The following is an 18,446-nucleotide window of genomic DNA, read 5'->3' as shown; positions in this document are numbered from 1 at the left end:
CAACAATAACAATATAACAGTAACAATAACTGACATATATATTCAGGACAACTTAACACCCACTCAGAGTGCTTTACAAAGTATGTTATTATTATAATAACTGCACTTATATACTGCTCTTTTAGACAGATTAGTGGTTCACCCAGAGCAGTTAACAAGTTAGTGTTATTATTATCCCCACAATACAGCTGGGGAGCTGGGGCTTAGAGCAGTGGCTTACCCAAGGCCACCTACTGAGCTCATGGTAGTAGTGGGATTCGAACCAGTAGAGTGCTGATTTGCAGCCGAACTATTTAACCACTGTGCTACAGTGGAACCAAATGTGAAGAACTGAGAGGGAGGGTGTCTAACAGAGAGAATAATTTGAACACCAATAGGAGAACTGGGGAAAGTTGACAAGGAGGTTTGGGAAGTAGGGGCAGACTTCCAAATGGGCCAAAGGAAAAAGTATTACCCCCACAACAATCACCCTGTGAGGTGGGTGGGGCTGAAAAAGCTCCGGAGAGCTGTGACTAACCCAAGGTCACTCAGCTGGCTTCAACTGGAGGAGTGGGGAATCAAATCTGGTTCTCCAGATTAGAGTCCTGCCACTCTCCTACACCAAACTGGCTCTGCTAGCTCATGCTACCCAACTGGCTCTTTACAGCTCATGCTACCCAATCAAATGCCTTGCAGTAGCCTGTCACTCATAGATCTCTGACTCTGCGAGGGATTAACCCTTGATAGTCACGTTGGTGTGTGTACAACATTTTCAGGATTTTTAAAACATGCAATCAGTCACAGCAGCAAACAAATTTTGTTTTTAAATTATTTGTTTATTGTATTCAATATCTGAGTAAAGGAAAATTGGCAGTGGCAAAGATATGTGATACTTACCTGCAAGGTATCCAGAAGAGACCCTCCACAAGCAGATCTACTTTCAGGGGAGGCTGGCATCAGAGACCGCACATTCCTTTTCAGTTCTTCCAAGATAGATTCATGAGCAGCAATCTCAGCTTGAATTTTCTACCAAATCATTATAACGAGGGAAAAAACATGTGGCAGGTATCAGCCTAACTAATAATAAATTGTACTGTATAACTTTCTTCTGAATGCAAAATCTACATCAGTCATGCTAGCTTTGATGATAGCCTGCTTCTTTAGGACCATTACAGGAGGTATTCCAATGCATCCTCCTCCACAAACACACAGCTAAATTACATAGGAGAGGCTTCATTTGAGAGGCTATGTATCACCATCGTATACCTCAAAATGCTATGTTGACAGGATAAAAAATCCTGAAAATACCTGAGCCTCCTGAGGTATTTGGAAGGCATCTATTCTGTCGGTCAAGTATGAAGTTAGCTGCCTATCCAGATCCTTTAAGCTTTCTTGTAAGTCTTGCAACTTGCATTCTGTTTCCCGCATCATCTGAAGCTGCTGTTCCAAAGAAATCTGCCTGCTCACTGCCTAAAAAGAAGAGTGAAAGAATAACTTGCACAATACAAATATTTTACTAGTTCCACACATGAATCTGAAACAAAACGAAACTTGCAAATACTGCCTTCCAAGCCCTTTCTTATTGTCAAGAGCCATATCCAACCATTACATTACTGAGATTATGAGGCACCCTGCTAAAAAGGACATGCAGAATCTCCTGGTGTGAGAACCCATACCAAGGTGCATAACTTACTGCCTCGCCCCATTACCATCTCTCTTTGAAACATTGTTGCCTCCAGGGTGTCCCCATGCCCTCCTCCTTACACCCATGTCGCTTGAGTTCTAAAATCTTTTGGCTTGAGTTGCAGGGGAAATTCATCCAGTTTGATATTAAAGCAGGGTACCTCAATTAAGGAAGGAATTCCCCTGAGGCACTTTCAAGAGGAAGTGGCCTGGCTGCTTGAATATTCCACGGGAACATTACCCAAGGCTTTTTTGTTTGACCCTCCAAAAGTCCTTAAACAACCCACGTTTGCAGGACAATAACCAAAGCAATCAGAATCTCCCATAAAAGCAGACTTCTCAGGTAGGTTAATCATATCGTATTTGTTGTGATATGATTTTAGTTAATTAATTAACACTGTTCTGCTTCTGTATGGCTTGTGGGCTATAATAAAGACTTTCTTGTTAACAGTGATTAAACAAGACTGCCATTCAGGTAATCCAATTATCCTGCCTGGATTATGTTGCTGTCTCCTATTGAGTCATAGGAGAGGTACTTAACCTCCTTCTGACCATATTTGTACATTTTCCACCTTTCTCCTGTTATCTTTATAAAAAATCAAGATCTACCAACATTGTCATAGAGCTGGTTGTAGCCCAAAGTAATACTATTGAACCCTAAGAATACACAAATGCAGATGTTTTATTGGATTGCCACATATAAATTTCCTCTGTATTCTTGCAAGTGCTCACTGTCTTGTCCTATTTCCATTTCAATTCCCTTCTTTATTCTGTACCTCCATAAAGCAATAAAGTTATTCTATGGTTGAATATCTCTCCCCTTTATTCCATGGCAGATCTATTATGCTAAATCTGGAAACAATATATACAAAACAGGAGATCCCCTTCTGCTCCGAAACTCAGGTTTTAGGTCGTGTGTAAAGGATACTCTTCACACAATAAGCCTGGCATGGGGACTGATTTGGGTAACAGCATATTGAAGAATATCCCATGGGTGGCAGGACAAAGGGCAGCTAGAGCATGAACTTACAAGGAAATGCTATAATCATCATTCTTTTATATCAGAGAACAAAAAGGCCAAAGTGGACAACAGTCTTCTGGTCTTAGGTAAGATATTCTGTTAAGCATTCCTAATGATTGCGCACTCAGACTTCAAAAGGTCAGTGAACAGTACTTACTCCCAGAATAAAGGGCAAGCACTTTTCAAAACTACTTTAGTAATTCCCAACCTGTTCTAATAATAAATGTTATAGAGTAGAACAATATCCAGAAGAAACATAACCGGACCTACAAAGTGTTATAACTATAAGAGTCATTTTCACAAAATTGAGCTGTAACTCTGGCTCAGCCAAAATAGGCCTCCAATGCAATATCAGGTTCTATCTCTGATAGAATACCTATGTTTACTTAGGGGTTTACAGAGCCTTGAAAAAGTATATAGAAATTGTTCCAAATTTTAAATCACACATTTATATCCCAGCATAAAGGTTTGGATCCTCACTACTTCCAGTGGAAGCACATTCTCCTTTCTGATAATGGGAAAATAAGACTCCCAGGTCACAGGACCTACATGGATTAACAGCCATGGAAGTTAAGAAGGCTGCTGTGGGAAGGGGGTGAGATCAGCTTTCCACCTCTGTTTTGCATGACTGCCCCCTTTCTAATGCATCTGGAATGGCTAGTAGTCCATGAAGAACCCAGCCCAGGAATCTATGTTCCAGGGGTTTAGAAGGGGCTACAGGAACATGGCAAAGATTCTCATTCCTTCGGCTGGCAGTAGTTAGGATTCAATACAATGTACCTTTAAACTGAAAAGTTTTAATTATGTGATTTGATGTGAGTTTAAAGAATGAAAAATACAAATATCGTACTATTAGCTGGGATATTTTGTGGCCTTTTGGTAGAATCATACCAGCCACTAAAGTAATTTAGAATTACCAATCCACAACTTAAATGTATAACTTTGAGAGCACATCTGTTGACTCCAACTGTGCTCTAATTACCACTCTGTGTATGAAATAAGAATAGGAAAGTAGTAGATGTTCATTTTGATACATACATGTAAGGCAGGAGAGAGACCTTCACATCTTATTAACTGTTTTGAGATACCTATCACAGTCCACAAGAAATGTAATCAGTTAAATTATCTCTCCAAACCAAAATGTACTTTTTCTAGAAGAATAAGGAGATCCATCTGCAACTAAGAAACCACTAATCATTTATTCAGTTCTACACAACCAGGGATTTGCTGAGCTAAATTCAGCCCACTGGTGACTTGATAAGTTTCCCATTTTTGCTACTTGCCAAAAACTGCAAAAAAAAAAAAAAGTGGGACTACTGAGTAGAGATGGGCACGATCCGCATTACAATAGAAAAAAACCCATGATAATGGCGATCGTGCGATCGGGACCCCGCGGATCGTGCTCGGGCACGGTCAACAATTCAGTGGTCTGGAGGGGGGCTGGATCGGGGCTTGATCGGGGCAATCATGCTTGGATCGGGAAGCCAGATACTCAGGCGCCAGCCAGGGGAATGCCTGAGCTCTGTTTGCCCTCCTTCTGTCGCCCTGGAAACCCGAATGGAAGCCCAGCTTGCCTTGATCAGCAGGGCTTCCTTCCAACCCCAGAGCAGCAAAGCAGTCACCAGCTGGGAGAAGACACCCAAGGGAGGGAGGGGGGAGGGGGTGTTCTGTAGCCATGGGCACTCCAATCTCATCCCTGCAAACCCTGATAGGCAGCTCTGACGGCCAAACACAGACAGCCAAACACAAACACAGATGCCGCCGGCATCAGCCACCGTTCCTGTATCGCTGGGAACAGTGGGGCGCCCCTCCGCTTTTGCCTCCACAATCCACAATCCACAGATCGGAAACGGGAGATGATCGGTGTGGATCGTTAATTCGGGATCATCGCCAGCGCTGATCCACGATCAGCTTGATCGGTATTTTTTTTTGCCCACCTCTACTACTGAGCACCTGGCAGGCCACAATATAAGTCTAGGGAACGGGGCCTGACTTCTTAGGTGTCAAGAAATGCAAGTCTGATGTTGTGTGCCAATGATTTCTGTCAGCTAATTACAGGCAGTGCAAAGTTTCTGAAAACAAACGAGTCCGCCTATACAAATACAAATTCTTACCATGTGGCTCAGTTCTTCATAACGGGCATTAAAAGCTTCCAATTTTTCACTGATGATTTCATCGAGAATCCCTCCATCAATCAATGTTTGACCAAGTTCCCGAATTTGAGTTCGATTATCAGCAGGGTGGCGCAGGACAGATTCCAGTGACTAATGAGAATAAAATTAAACCAGAGTTTGTGTGCTGATAGTCCAGCTTTCATAATGTACTAGGACTGGTATGTCACCCTAACATTTTAGAAGAACACACAACAATGCTTTCATCAGCAAAAGTCCAAGCATCTTACCACATGCTACAGTTAGCGTAACTGCTCAACAATATTTAGAGGAGATACCATAAATGATACCTTTATCAGTAAAACATAACTAAATGTCTAAACAATAAATTTAGGAGGGCATGTTTTGTTAAAAAAAACAACCCAAAACTTTGCACCCTTAATAGCAACTCCCATTTCTTGCATTCTTTAGTGGGAGGTCGGAGGTCGTGGTCAATAATTTTGCTATTTGTTGATATTATTGAGGAGAAATAAAGCTAATGCAAAGGAAAGGATTTCAATTCAAGTAAATAGGAGCAGAACAAGAAAACATTTTTGCTTACTTGTTTGCTGCTGAATATTTGACTCGGTCCTACAGAAATGCAGTTATGTTAAATCATTACAAAGGCTAAGATGAGCCATTTATTCATTAACATCACAGCTACCCTTTCTTTGAGTATGTGGGAAATACTTTATCTTCTTTTAAAGGAAGTCCATATGGATTTGTTATCTTGAGTACACATTAACTTTATATATTGTTCATAGTACCTCTAGAGCCTCATTGACAGCATCTGCTCTGTCTGGTAAGTTTTCAGTGCTTTTCATCCTATCTTCCAAAGTATTCAACCAGGCTGTTTCTAAGTCCAGATAGTGGAGTAGCTCGATCCAACATGACCATACTTCCTGAGGGTAAACAAGATGGGAGGGGAGATGTAAAGAAAACTCCTATTCACTGTAGTGAAGCACTAAACAGTACCTCTAAATAGTGTTGCTTATCATCTAATGAAACTACCACTGACTTTTACCTAAACAACTGTCCAGAATTAGAAAATCCAACAACTGTCTCTACATTATGACCCCTTTTATCTATGCTTTTTTCTTTTCTTCATACTCACAGAGAAAGAGACCCTGTTGCATATCACTAATCACTAAAGTTGTCATCCTCCCTTGCCTTCAAAGTAGGGAGAGATTCATGGTCACTAGGCAGACGAGAGACCCTGATTTGGCTTCCTTGCCCCTGCATGCTCCAGAGGCCCCAAAGACATCACTTCCGGTTGAAAACGGGAAGCTAAGGGGTTTCAATGGGGCCAAAATCAGCCCCAGACATAACATTTTTGCTATGTTTGGGACCAATTTGGCTTCACTGAGACTCTGTAGCTTCCAGTTTTCAACTAGGAGTTGTCATGATAAAGCAAAAAAATAAAATTAAAACTACTGATTAATACAAGTTTTTAAAAAAAAAAACCAAAAACAAACCTAACTGTGTGCTTTAAATTCCTTATTCCTCTGTATATGGAAATGTTCCAGAAGTGGTTGTTTAAAGCAGTTGGTAAGAAAAAGGCTGAGAATAACGCTTTAGAACTTGAGTACTTCAAAATACAGACATTATACAAGGCAACTTTAATTCACATCCTAAAGAAAGAGGACGACACTGAAGCAACTGTCAAGTATGGTTACGGCGAAAGTGTCTTTTACCTGTCTGTAAAACACAGGTTCATGTTAGATTATGAGATATGTGAAAAGGTAAGCTATGGACATACCTCCAAAGTGTGACATTTCCCACGAATCCTGTTGCAGAGGAGTTGGTAATTCTCCAATACAAGGTTAAGTTCACTTGTTAAGTCTTGACCACCAGATGGCAGTTTAGCAGCTAACATCTTGATGTTGTCTTTCAGAATTTTCACCCGCACTTCTTTCTGCATCACATCCTCTTTTGCTCTCTGCTCAAAGAAAGCAAATGCTGACCAAGCCAAACTAGACTGAAAGATCTCACAGCTTTTCCACAGAAAATAAATTTCCACTTCTATTTAAGTTACTCTAATTAAAAATAATCTATTATTTCTAATGTTACTAAAATAAAAGTGGCCACCAAGACAGCTCAAGGGTTCTATAAAATCCCACTTGGAGCTCTCTTTTATTTTGATCCAGGAGAAGGCCCCATGAGGCCCATGAGTTTGGAAGCTCCCATTAAATGGGGGGGGGGAGCTTCTGCTCTTCATTTGAGGGGGACACATATGGAAGCAGCCCAGGTAATCCAGAACTGTACTGAAAAATTACTATTATAAAGACGAAAATAAATAACAGTACAAGTGTTTATATTCATAACATAAATCAAATTAAATTAAAAGCACATTTAGTCAGCTCTTACATCCCATTCATTTCCTGTTTTCTCATGCTGCTGAATAAGCCAACACTTTTTTTAAAAAACCCTAAAATGTGGCAAAACCCAAGTCAGCAAACAAACATCAGTGGAAGCAAAAAGGAATGGCAGCTGGAACAAAGGGAACAGTTGTATAATCATTACAGTAGGCTAGGAATCCCCATCATAATTTTACAGAGTTCTCTTATTAAATTGGCTACTGTAATCTTGGCTGTATCTGTCTCATTTACCTGAAACCCCTGTTTCCTCTTTAACCAAGATGTAGCGAGATATGCCATAGGCACATAGACATATAATTTTACTTATGCAAGTTAAACACTGAGCTACAGGTTGAACCACTAGACTAAGATAGGAAAATGGTATCCGGTGTTTACACTCCATGTTTACATCCTGCTGATTCAGAGGAGTTACCAGAGTCCGTCTGTAGTTGCAAAACAGTAAAGAGGCCAGTATAGGGTTGCCAGATCTTCTCAGTGGGAGGATAGGGGCCTGGAACTTATCAGCGTACGTATGCTCCCGCGGCCATCATGATGACGTCACTTCCGGAAGTGATGTCACCATGCCAACTGCGTGGCGCTCCATTCTGGCCTGTTTGGGCCCAAATTGGAGCGTAGGGATGCTCCCGTGGCCAGCGCAAGGGGTGGGAGCGTGCACACGGCATGCACTCCTGAGGTGCACGCTAGTGGCAGGCATGCTCCAGAGTTTCCCCCTCCCGCCAATCGCTCAGCGATCAGCAGATAAGGGGGCAAATCCCCAGGAGTTTGCCCGTCACCAGCGGGCACCTGGTAACCCTAGTCCAGTAGCACCTCTAAGACTAACCAGCTTTATTGTAGCTACAATAAAGTTGATTAGTCTTAAAGGTGCTACTGGACTCTTTACTATTATCCTGATGATTGTAATAGTTCATAAGCCTGAAATAGTTCATATTTCAAGTTCTATTTATTCCTAACCACCAAAAGGTGTAGACATGGCTCCACATACAAATGTATGCTTATCTACCTACAAAACTTTAGAGAAGAGTATTTTCTTTAAGCCTATGTTAACTTCTTCCTCTCATATCCACTCAATTGCCAAGCATAGGTTGCCTGAAGAGTTTAACTATTTAAACAAGTTTTTACATTTTAAGCTAACTTTTTAAAAGCAAATTGTAGAAACAAAAAAAAATGTGTCTTGATTAACAATGAATACTACAAATGCAAGCTTAGAGATCCAGAAAATTTAAATGCAGTCAATCTTTCTATTATTTCTTACTTTCATCTCCTCCACTGCATTTTCAAGCTCATCTGGAGTCTTGTATTCAAAATCTCTCTCCAAATATTCCTCTTCAGCTTGAGCCATCCATTCTTGCATCTCTGCCAAATCCTTCTTAAGGTTTACAGCTTTTTCCTGACTCTCAAATAATTGGTTTTTCTGACTAATGATCTAGCAAGTCAACAAAATACAAAAGATAGACACTACTGTTAATGTTACTTGTGTCACTTTAAGAAGGTCTTGAAACAGATTTAAGGGAGGGGGAAGTATAAAACAATCAGATCATTGTATCTTTTATCATCTTAATTCTTAAATGGTATTTTCTTTTTTAAAAGATGGAATTATCAGAAAGTGATGTTTTTCTATGGCTGTAAAGCAGGATCTTATAGCACGGGTACAGGCAGATGTACTTGATGTACTTCAATGTTATTCTACTTATTTTCAGGTGTGGAGTGCATATCATAGCTCCAAGGAGAGCTGTGCTATTTGGGTTTCACTTCGGATAAAGATACCCGAAGCGGATCCGATTCGGCAAGCTTCAGTATTCCCGAAGCAAAGCTTTCCGAAGCATTCGGAAAGGGCCCCACCGCTGCTTGCAAGCAGCAGTGGGGGGCTTTAAACATCAACCCCCCACCTCCCCCCACCTACCTTGTGGTGGCTCCGGGCTGGCTCCTCTGCCACCACTACGCCACCGCCCGAACCTGCGGGCTGATGGGGAAGGCTGGAGCAGCCTCCTCTGGCCCTTCCTGCCGCTCAAATGGCCGCGGCGCAGTGGCAGTGCGGTGGTCATTTGAGGGGAAGGATGGGCTGAAGGAGGCGGAGAAAGCCCTTCCTGCCCCTCAAATGGCTGGCGCGCCGTGGCCATTTGAGGGGCAGGAAGGGCCGGAGGAGGCAGCCTCGACCTTCCCCATCACCCCGCAGGCTCGGGCGGCGGCAGGGTGGCGGCAGAAGAGCCAGCTGGCTCCAGGCTGTGCAGCCTTGTGCTGCCGCTGCCGCTGCCACAGCGGTGGCAGTGGTGGCCTGCCGCCCGCTGATGACCCTCCCGCCACCAGGTAAATGGGTGGTGGTTGGAGGTGTCTCCCCAGGGTTGGGTGGGAGGTGGAGGTGTCTCCCAAGGGGGGTGGGGGGGTGGAGGGGTTGCCTCAGGGAGGGTGGGGGTGGTAGGGAGTTTCCCCCCTCGCTTCAGTATGCTCCGAATCTTCACAGAGCATATCGAAGCGATTCCCGAACCCCGAATCCGAAAAGGCTTGCCACTTCGGATTTGGGGATATTCTGAATTGGTTTCCCGCTTTGGGTAAACCTGAAGAGGGAATACCGAATCTCCCCACCCATGCACAGCACTAGCACCAAGTACAAAGAAATTCACTGCTCACCTCATTGGGCATATCATTAGGTGTGAAAAATAACTATTCAGTTCTACAGTGATGACCACATTGATTCATGTTCAAGGTATTTAGGCCCGAGACAAAAAAAAACCAAACCAGAACTGCTATTTGCTAAGATTAACATATCCATCACAAACACTGAAAGGAGTTTTAATTCCATCCGAAGAAACCACCTGCTGAAAGACCTAAACTTTGATGGACAGCTTTTAAGGATTGAAAGAGAAAATTTTACATAGGGAAAACTTTGGTTCAGTCTATATGGGCATTAGAGATAGGTATGAACTGCAAGACGAACTAAAGTTCATCACGAACCAAGCCGCTTCATGGAAGCCTGTCTTCCACAAACTCCCACTAGTTTGCTGGTTCATTTGGTTCGCGTTAAACCCCAATACCCCTTTCCGTGCTGCTGCATAGTGGCAGGGAAAAGGGCATTTCCACCTCAGGATCAGCTGCTTGTCGTGGATCTCCTCAACAAGCAGCTGATACAAGCCTGCAGGGGTGAAATGCCCCTTTCCGTGCCACCTTGCAGCGGCAGGGAAAGGGTCATTTCCACCCCTGGATCAGCTGTTTGTCGGGGATTTCCCCGACAAGCAGCCGATCCAAGCCTGCGCGGGTGAAATGCCCCTTTCCATGCCACTGTGGTTCACGAACTGGGCTAAGTTTGTGAAAGTTCATGGTTCGTGAAACAGGATGAACTACGAACCGCACGGTTCATTTTTTTCCCGATTCGTGCCCACCTCCAATGGGTATGATATAAATTTGGCCAGAGTTGTAGGCAAATCAGATCAGATCATCTCCAGTAAACAAATGCAACCATCAGCTGCTGAAGAGTCAGCAAGCTGAAGTGTTCATTTTGCCTCTTGCTCATGCATAAAATATCTAAAAGCTAACACTGGTCAAGAAGGGGCAGTGATTGTTTAGCAAATGCCAAAAACAGAAGCCCAGTTACATTGTCATGTTTATATAGCCACTGTATGATATTTATATAGACATTATAAAAAAACAGTTTGTGACAACTTTTAGTGACTATCTGGTTGTCAAGGGCTTAACCGGCAGTGTACATTAAGATGGGGGGAAAGTCTAAGAGAGTATACATGCTACCTAAAACTTAAAGCATTATCCTTCTTATCAAGCGGAAATAATTTATATTCAAAATGAAACAATGCTATTACATTTATAATATTTGCCTTCAGGAGTGGACTTCAGAAATATCTACGTTAAATGTATTGTACTATTTTACATTACCCCATAGTGTTCACACTGTAAAGTGTTTGAAGCACATTTTTATCAATTATTACCACCTTAGTGAAGATGAAGACAGAGGTGGAAAGGGAGTCAGTTACATAACTCCACCTAATTCCTTTCGCTGAGAAGAGAATCAAACAGGGACCCTCTCAACCAAAGCTTTCAATTCTGCTGTATTAGTATTGTATACCACCACTACAAAACGGTTGAAATTGGCTTATTATTTTGGAGTGGATTTTTTTTTGTCTTACTGTAACATTAGCGGAGAGGAGATGTTTTGTTTCTCTTCTAGATGTGGAAAAATGATATTAAACAGTCTTGCTGTGGTTGCTATTTCACTACCAAACTTTATCCATGTAATATGCACAATAAATCTACTTATGAATGCAGACTGTCAGCTTAGATAATGCATAAAACAAAAGAGAAATGCTATCAGTAACTAACCTGTTTACTCAATTTCTCCCACTGTGTTTGGATATCTGTCAGCTTAGACTTCACCAAGGAGTTTACAGGCTGACTTCTTAAAGTGGACTCTATTTCTTTCATTTCTGTTAGAGAAAGCTCAGTCTTTTCCATTTCAGTAACAAGCAGCTGAACGCAGGTAAGAGAAAACGTTTTGAATAGTTATTTTTCAGAACACAGGCTTATCTAGTGCCTATATTTATTAACTTACTACATTTTATCCTGCCATTCCTCAAGGCAGCATATGTCATATCCCTTAGTCTATTTTACTCTTACAATAACTCTGTGAGTTAGTTAGACTGTGCGTGTGACTCACCCAGCAAGCTTCAGGGCAGAAAGGGGGGGATTCAAAACTACATCTCCCAGATCCTGGTCTGATGCTTTAAAAACTACTACACCAAGCTAACTCCCTTTTTAAAAAGCATTACACATTTTTTTACAATACTTATCACAAATAATTTCTACAATACTTAGTTTATGTATATTATTTTATTAGTCAACACATATAATAACATTTTTTCATTAGAATGCAGCAATGGTTGTAATCTATAAAGCTTCTTTGTGGGCATGTCTGTGAGCAAAGACACAGAGGGATTTCTACTTTTTCAAATTTGCAGTGTTGTCCTGACACAAATGTTACACAATTTCTTGAATTGCAAAGTCATGTGGTTTACTGAACCACTAAGGTCACCTTTGCAGTTCTAAAAAAATTTGGGCAACATCTACTTCAGAAAAGATTTCATTGTAAAGGTTCAAAAGTATAGTATTACGTTTATTCTAGTTTTATCCTTGTCTTACAAATTACAAAGGAATGATTTCAATTGTCTATAAGAACTTCGCAAATACCAAGCACTGTTTAGAATCGAAAGAACTACAAGACTAGTTTTGCATCTTTCTCAAAATGGCAGAAACCTATACCACAAAAGTAATACTCAATTATATTTGTCAAGACATCAACAACCTATAATCTGAAAATGGAGGGACTTCCCAAAACAGTTTGTGATACAGCATGGAGTTTCTGCTAGTAAAGGTGTCAAACATCAATCCAGGAATGCCAAGCCTTCAAGAACACCTAAAGTAGCTTTCTGGATCCCAGCTGTAATGGCTTCAGTTGGGCACTACAGCAGAGACAATATCTAACATTTTAAATAAACTATCATTTTTTTAAAAAAATGTCTAGCTTTTTCTTTTGAATACACTGACAGTTATAGTAACAGTCTTAGCCTCACTGCAGTCCAGTGTGCATGCAAAGACCCATACCAGATACAGTCTTATTTTTAAAGTAGTTCAGCAGGCTTTAAGTATTTTGACAAATTATATTTTGAACAATATACTACTAAGGTAAAACCTAACAGGATTTTGAATTAATGCTGCAACTCCTACCAGGGTAAAATTCAAATAATTTCAAGGCCATTCTGAACAGTGTGTAAACAAATTGTTCAGGATTGTATCACGTCCCTTTCTTTAAGAAAATGAGTCAGTACTGGTAGCTACATTGTAACACTCAGCTATATGAGCAGCTGGTCAAGAATTTTCAAACCAAGTTTCAAAAAGCTTCATGGTTCGAAGGAACATAAGCATACTCTACTTACCTTCTCCTTTGTTGGCTGCCAGAGGGAAGCTTTATGGGATGTTCTACATAAAACACATACAAAGAGACCCAGAATAACAAACGATGAATAAGCGACACTATTGTATATCAGCAGAGTTTACCATGCAATGATCAAGCTGCCTTTGAAGTCCTTCAGGATCCCTTTGGATGGTTTGGTCTTTCATTAAGAAGTCTTTTACACTATCCAACCACTTTTGAACAAGTTTTGAATCAGTCTGAAATTAAACAAGGGTAAATAACATTGTGATGAATGCCCCAGAGAAAGAACTTTTTAAAAAGATATTTATTAACAAAAAATGTAATAATATTAATTATATTTGAAATCAATTTCCATATTTTGAATTTTGGGCTCCAGTGAATAATAGCTAACTAAAAATCCAACTATTGAATCAAAGAACCAAATACTGAAGAGACAACGTCTAGAAGAATGAAAATTCAGACCATTTTCTAATTGGCAGATGGGGTTACGACTTTCAAGAAAACAGTACCAGCATAGGTCAAGATATAAAGGATTCCAAATATTCTGATAGGGATCATTTAGCAACAAAAAAATTGAGTTATGACCAAGAGCATTATTTCGTCTTATATAGCCTCCATTTTAATGGATATGTGTTCTGAAAGTAATAGTGTACTTATTTGTATTCTAGTACAGAGGAGTAATTTATACTCAGATTCTTAGCATTTTTATTGTACCTCCAGCTTTTCAAATGACTTTAATAAATGGGGGGGGGATCAGTTTCTAAGACAGTAAAATAATCACTACAGCCTGTAAGCCTGGCTGTTTATTTTATGCAGAGAACTTGACTTATACTCTCTGGAGTTCACTGAAACTTCCTTCATCAAAGTTACTACTAATAATCTCCCTGCTAAATCCACAGGTTGTAGCCTCATCTTCTTTCACTTCCTTGTTGTCTCTGATATAGGTAACAATACTGTTACTCCTTGATCCCTTTATGCTTGAAGGTTCTGCCCTCATTAAGGATAAATCATAAAGAATATACACATTTGTGTACAGAGATTTTAGACACTGCTTCACATGCACTAACTAGCTGTATTCCTTACAACAAGTCTGGAAGATAAATTATTATTACACCCTTTCTGATTGCTGATGGGAGGGGGAGGGAGCAGAGGCCGAGAGATGGCTTGCCTAAGGTTCCATGAGTCTGCATGAGATTTGAATAGACGTCCTCTCAGATTACAGCTTCCTTAGCCACTCTGCTACTATAATTCATTCCACAGAGGGAAGCTTTTGGTCTGCTTGCTCCCCTTTACCGGGGTCATTCAGGGATCTCCTTCTTGGCCCTCCACTCTCCTCAGAGTGGTTTCAGTAAATCCTTAATTACCACATATGTGTTGATGACTCTCAGCTCTATGCCAGAACTTTCCCTCTATTCAGTCTCTCTTTTATAATTGTCTTGTATTTCCATTTGGAGGTTTCTTTGCCATCACAAACTCATTATGTCCAACAGTGAACATATTTTTCCTCTCAAATCTTCTCCTCATATACTCATTGTATCCATTGACAGTGTCACCATCCACCCTATTCACAAGGAATGAACTGTTGGCTCCTTCCTTGACTCTTCCCCATTCAACTCAAGTGTTTCACCACTATAAAAATGCAGCCTTTCCCCTCTTCTCCCAAAGAGAAATCTCTGGTTCAATCTCTAGAAATCTCCTGCCTCTGTCTCTCACCTATTGAGAGAAGAGAGCCATGAGAAACTCATTATTCTCTCTAATCATTCAGGATCCCAAATAGAGAAGGGCAGGAACCGAGGGGGAAACCGAACCATGCGGTTCGTGGTTCGTCACAGTTCACAAACCACGAACCATGAACTTTCATGAACCTCCCCCCTCCCCCCGTTCACAAACCGGTTTGTTTGGTTCATGAAAACGTCACATCCAGGTCAGCCAATCGTCACTTCCGGGCCAGCAGAAGGCCACTTCCAGGCCAGCAGAAGGTCTGCAAGAAGTCCATCCCCTGTTGCCTAGGAAATTGATTGAACAGCGCCAGGCTGTCTGCAGTGACAAACCAAAAAACGAACCAAACAAACCAGCCTAAAGTTCATGGCAGTTCATCAGAAAGGGCTCTGGTGAACCACTGGTTTACGAACCACAAACCGGCCTGGTTTGCCACCAACTTTGGTTCATGTCCATCTCTAATCCCAACACTAGATTTTTCCCCATTCCCAGATCAAGCACAAACTCCTTGTTCTCACATCAAAGCACTCCATAATTTTGCCTTAATGTCTCCACTCTGGCACCTGATAATATCTCTGCCAATAACATTTGCTGCTCCGGCTCTACAACCCTCACTTGTATGAAGGTGTCTTGCTCACTTATCCCTGGAAATTTTCCACAATATGGTATGATACTCACACTGACTCTCAATATGAAAGCCACTGAGGTATAATGATTAGCATGTCAGACTAGGATCTGGTTGACCCATGTCTGAATCTCCACTCTGCCACAAAAGCTTGTTGGGTGACCTTGGGCCAGTCACATGAAGCTGCCTTACACTGAATCAGACAATCAAGTCCAGTATGTCTACTCAAACTCGCAGCAGCACTCTAGATTATCAAGTAGAGGTCTTTAACATCAGCAACTACCTGATACTTAACAGGAAATGCCAGAGATTGAACATGGAACCTTCTCCAAGCCAAGCAGATGCTCTACCACTCAGCCATGGCCCCTCAATGAACATGCACTTAGCCTAATCTACCTCACAGAGTTGTTGTGAGGATAAAATAGAGGATAGATGAACAATATAAGCCACTGTGAGGTATAAATGAGGCAAATAAATATTATTAATAGAAGATTTTTGAAACAGTGTCTCTTTCTGTATATGAGTGCACCCATATCTTGAGGTCCTCTGTAGAAGTCTTGCTGTGGGGATCCCCTCAAGCCAAAAGCTTTTCCTCCCTATGGTATCCTCCCTATGGACCACTACTAGCTAACTCAGTTTTTAGGAACACAGTGAGGATCCAGAAATATTTTTAGTGTTTAAATGGACACTTGATTAAACTTTTAATGGAGTATAGCAATATGTTTAACATGTGCTGAGTTTAAAATCCCAATGTACATCTATAGTCAGTTAAAAATCTTAATTTATAAGCCTCCTTAATAAAAGAAAATTTTAAATATAAGAAATAATGCATTAAAATCATGTAACTGGATCAGGATCCATCTTCACAAAATTTTTACAAAAGATTCTCATGATACAATCCAGATGGGAAAAAAACAATTATAAAGTAAACAAATTATTTTAAGGCTAGGGTATTAAAACTAGCTCTGTTAAATCATAAATGGAAGCAATGATTAAATATACTTATGAATTAAATTTATCCTTTGCAAAAAAAGAAACATGCTTTTCTGCAAAAACTTAAGAGAAATTATACCATGAATATATGATTTCCTAAAGAGAAATATTTCCCATCAATAAAATTAAAATCCAAAGTTTTGGGATCTGGCAACCCAAACATCAGTCTGGAGGCACAAACACTGAAATGTCTACCAATCCATGGCAATCAATATACCCTACCCTGGTTATGAGCAATCCGCATAACTGTAATGACACCATTTGGCAATCAAGTCTACAATAATCAACATTACAATATGCAACATCACAAAACCTTCAGGATAGGAAGAGATTATACGCTTTACTTGAGATATTCACATAAATTTAAATCATTAAATATTTACCTCAAATACTCTCAATTTGGAAGTAATTTCTTCAAGCAAGTGAACATCTTTAGACACCTTCAATTTCAACTTGTCCCTGAATCCCTGCAAACATTTTAATTCTTGCTTGTAGATCTTTGATTTATCAGCAGAAATACATTTCTCCAAAACCTGTGTGTCTGCAGTAAGTCTATCTATGACATTTTTCTGATTTTCTAGAGTCTCACAAACTGCCTGTTGAAAAACCGTAACAACAATGCATTTAACATTTGCACAAGAAGTGGGAAATATATGTCCTTTATAGTGGTGTAGCACGTTTGTACATAATACAACCAAAGAAAAGAAATATTAATAAAGGAAATGGTCTCTGTTTCAGCACAGGATAATACCTCTCATCGAAATGAGGTAGGGGGCTACAATTTAATAATGAATCAACACAAAAGGAAGGGTTTTGATATTTCAGATAAGAAGCATACAAACAGCCAAGTCTACCCTTCACCAACCCCTAGTACACATCTGAGTGTTCCCACTGCAGAATAATTCAAATATAGGACAGCTCTATGATAAACTGAAGGGCAGGGGTGGGGATTCTTGGGAGAAAGAATGCAGATGCAACTTGGAGGTCATGCCTACCACTGTATTGCAGAATATAATTGGGAGCTTTACAATGTCCGGTATAATCCTCCAAGAGCCACCAACATGAGTTTACTATGGTAAAACTCTAACCTAACAGAAAAAGGTGTCTCTCTGAAAGGATTACTTTCAGAGTGAAGTGGAAGTTTGGGGGACCAGCTGCTTCCAAGCTGACTAGGATGAAGATTCAATACGGAAGCTACCTGTGGCATGAAAGGAGTTCAAGGTGGAGAAAGTGACATATAGACAGGAATTTGGACACAAGGAATGGGTGACTGATGTGTCAAATTTAAGAAGCCTTTGCATAAGATACTCAAGTGGCTTGTGCTATTGCATTATATGATTGAAGCTGAAATCATTACCACATAGAAAGAGGAGGGTGGGAAAAGAGAACAGGAACAGAATATGATACCTCTTGTCCAACAGCCCTATCTCTCTTGCCTCATACTGCTAAGCAAAGCAGTTCAGCTAACGTTTACTCATCTTTTTGGTACCCTGTTCTGTGGAAAGAAGCTTTCAGTCATTTCTAGGCTGCCTCCTTACATCTAAAACTACTTCAAGAATACATTTTGTTTATCACAGCTATTTTACTAAACAGCTAATTTCACTTACAAAACTGTCTGGAAGATGTGGGAGAAACCAATCTAACTCCTCTTTCTACTCTTCACCCCAATAGAGAACACTGACGTTAGTTATACATCCAAACCAAGATACAAAAAGTAAACCTACTTTTGTCATTTGCAAGGCTCTCTCCACTTTACTGAAATCATTCACAGTGTTCATGATGGATTGCTCTTTGCCTTCCAATTCATTCAGTTCATCCTTCAGTTTCTTTAAAGTATCTAAATAATCTTTGGAAGGCTGGCTTTCCAATTCAGCTTTAAAATAAAATGATAAAACCAACTCAACAATGTGTTTATAAAAGAAGAACAATGAATGGAAGTATTTTTAAAAGTAAAAGAAAATAC

The 18,446-nt window shown here is 40.4% G+C and overlaps 1 protein-coding gene across 4 annotated transcripts in view; it reads right to left on the bottom strand.

Annotated features, from left to right (window-relative positions):
- The window catches only part of UTRN (utrophin), a 584,696-nt gene that overhangs the window by 443,867 nt on the left and 122,383 nt on the right, over window positions 1-18,446 (bottom strand). For all 4 annotated transcript variants that reach the window (XR_008598285.1, XM_054999201.1, XM_054999369.1 and 1 more), the window contains exons 22-31: window positions 18,208-18,356; window positions 16,867-17,079; window positions 13,269-13,382; window positions 11,538-11,684; window positions 8,464-8,634; window positions 6,593-6,772; window positions 5,601-5,735; window positions 4,798-4,947; window positions 1,288-1,449; window positions 877-1,005 (exon numbers count right to left, since the gene is read on the bottom strand). Coding sequence is in view for 3 of the 4 variants with exons in the window: in XM_054999201.1 (XP_054855176.1) it covers window positions 877-1,005; window positions 1,288-1,449; window positions 4,798-4,947; window positions 5,601-5,735; window positions 6,593-6,772; window positions 8,464-8,634; window positions 11,538-11,684; window positions 13,269-13,382; window positions 16,867-17,079; window positions 18,208-18,356 (1,550 nt within the window). In the remaining variant the exon portion in view is untranslated. The remainder of the gene's footprint in view (window positions 1-876; window positions 1,006-1,287; window positions 1,450-4,797; window positions 4,948-5,600; window positions 5,736-6,592; window positions 6,773-8,463; window positions 8,635-11,537; window positions 11,685-13,268; window positions 13,383-16,866; window positions 17,080-18,207; window positions 18,357-18,446) is intronic.

The sequence above is a fragment of the Eublepharis macularius genome, chromosome 1, assembly GCF_028583425.1.
Source record: "Eublepharis macularius isolate TG4126 chromosome 1, MPM_Emac_v1.0, whole genome shotgun sequence".
Classification (NCBI taxonomy): Eukaryota; Metazoa; Chordata; class Lepidosauria; order Squamata; family Eublepharidae; genus Eublepharis; species Eublepharis macularius.
Note: the sequence above shows the minus strand (reverse complement) of the source record. Positions and strands in the feature narration are given on the sequence as shown.